General features: G+C 44.8%; 2 protein-coding genes across 3 annotated transcripts in view; both read right to left on the minus strand.

Annotated features, from left to right (window-relative positions):
- Rftn2 (raftlin family member 2) overlaps nt 1-456 on the minus strand; it is a 53,793-nt gene extending 53,337 nt beyond the window's left edge. For both annotated transcript variants that reach the window (XM_031367522.1, XM_031367523.1), the window contains exon 1: nt 216-456. In XM_031367522.1, coding sequence (XP_031223382.1) covers nt 216-354 — 139 coding nt within the window. In that variant the 5' untranslated portion in view covers nt 355-456. The remainder of the gene's footprint in view (nt 1-215) is intronic.
- Nucleotides 457-602: 146 nt separating this feature from the next.
- Boll (boule homolog, RNA binding protein) overlaps nt 603-1,144 on the minus strand; it is a 140,083-nt gene continuing 139,541 nt past the window's right edge. The window contains exon 11 of the mRNA XM_031367526.1: nt 603-786. Within this exon, the coding sequence (XP_031223386.1) occupies nt 754-786 (33 nt within the window). The 3' untranslated portion in view covers nt 603-753. The remainder of the gene's footprint in view (nt 787-1,144) is intronic.

The raw sequence follows: 1,144 nt of genomic DNA on the forward strand, positions 1-1,144 counted from the left end.
AAAAAAAAAAAAAAACACACACACACACACACACACATACAAAACAAAAAACAAACCAGAGTCTCCCCAAATATAATTAAGAAACAAAGCATCATTGTTAGATGGACCAATTTCATTATGAAAAAGAGCTTAAGAATCCACAGGTCCACACTTCAGAAAATTAGTATTCTCTTATTTTGGAAACAGATAATAACTACAATAGAAATAAGGGGTACCTTGTAAAGTAAAATCCAGCAGTGCATATTCATAAGCAAATTCTGTCTTTGTTTCCACTTGCGGTCTCTTCAGGGTAGAAAAGATCTTTCCAGGGCTGCTTTCATCAGGGTCTTCCAGCTTCCTAAGTCCGCACCCCATGGCAAAGTCTGCAAGAAGATTGCAGGGAAGAGCCAGAGGAGCTAAAGCAGTCAATTTTTTTGTTTAAGCTGCGAAAACAAGTTACACACTTAACTGCTTTGATTTGGTTTTCAGCGAAATGACAGATAGCCAGAAAGCAAGCAGCGGGTCCAAGGCGAGGAGCTGGGGACTTTATCCATTCTTCTTTAAGGTCAGTGAGCCCATGGTTTAGCTCCAGCTCCAGGAGGCTGGGCTCGATCTTTGAGGAGCTCGCGCGAGCTGCTGCAACTTAGTGGAGAATTTCCATGCCACGTCAATTTACAGGCAGCCAGCCCCCTACCAGAGTTCTGAGGCTCAAGGCACTGACGGGCTTTGTCTCACCCAGTTGGCGAAATGGAAAAGAGGTATCCAGAAACGGAATTAAAGGCAGAAGTATAACTCTTGTGTGATTATCTACGGAGAGAAGATAAAGTAGGTCAAAGTGATGCGGTTCTTTCTGTTTTCTCTAGTCAGTCCTGTGCTGAAGCTCTCTTCCCAGTTTCTACCAAGGAAGCAGAAGGGAGGGGGGAGAGGACAGGGGAAGGGAGGGAGGGAAGGAGGAAGAGAGGAAAGGACAGACAGAGGGAGGGGGAGAGAGAGAGAGAGAGAGAGAGAGAGAGAGAGAGAGATATTGATTCTCAATGTGGTTGGAAACAAAATCAGTTCCAGAAAGGAAGTGAGCTTTCTGAGGAAACCCTGAAACCCAACAGAAGAACAACAGAGGAGAGAGAGAGAGAGAGAGAGAGAGAGAGAGAGAGAGAGAGAGAGAGAG

The sequence above is a fragment of the Mastomys coucha genome, unplaced genomic scaffold (assembly GCF_008632895.1).
Source record: "Mastomys coucha isolate ucsf_1 unplaced genomic scaffold, UCSF_Mcou_1 pScaffold14, whole genome shotgun sequence".
Taxonomy (NCBI): Eukaryota; Metazoa; Chordata; class Mammalia; order Rodentia; family Muridae; genus Mastomys; species Mastomys coucha.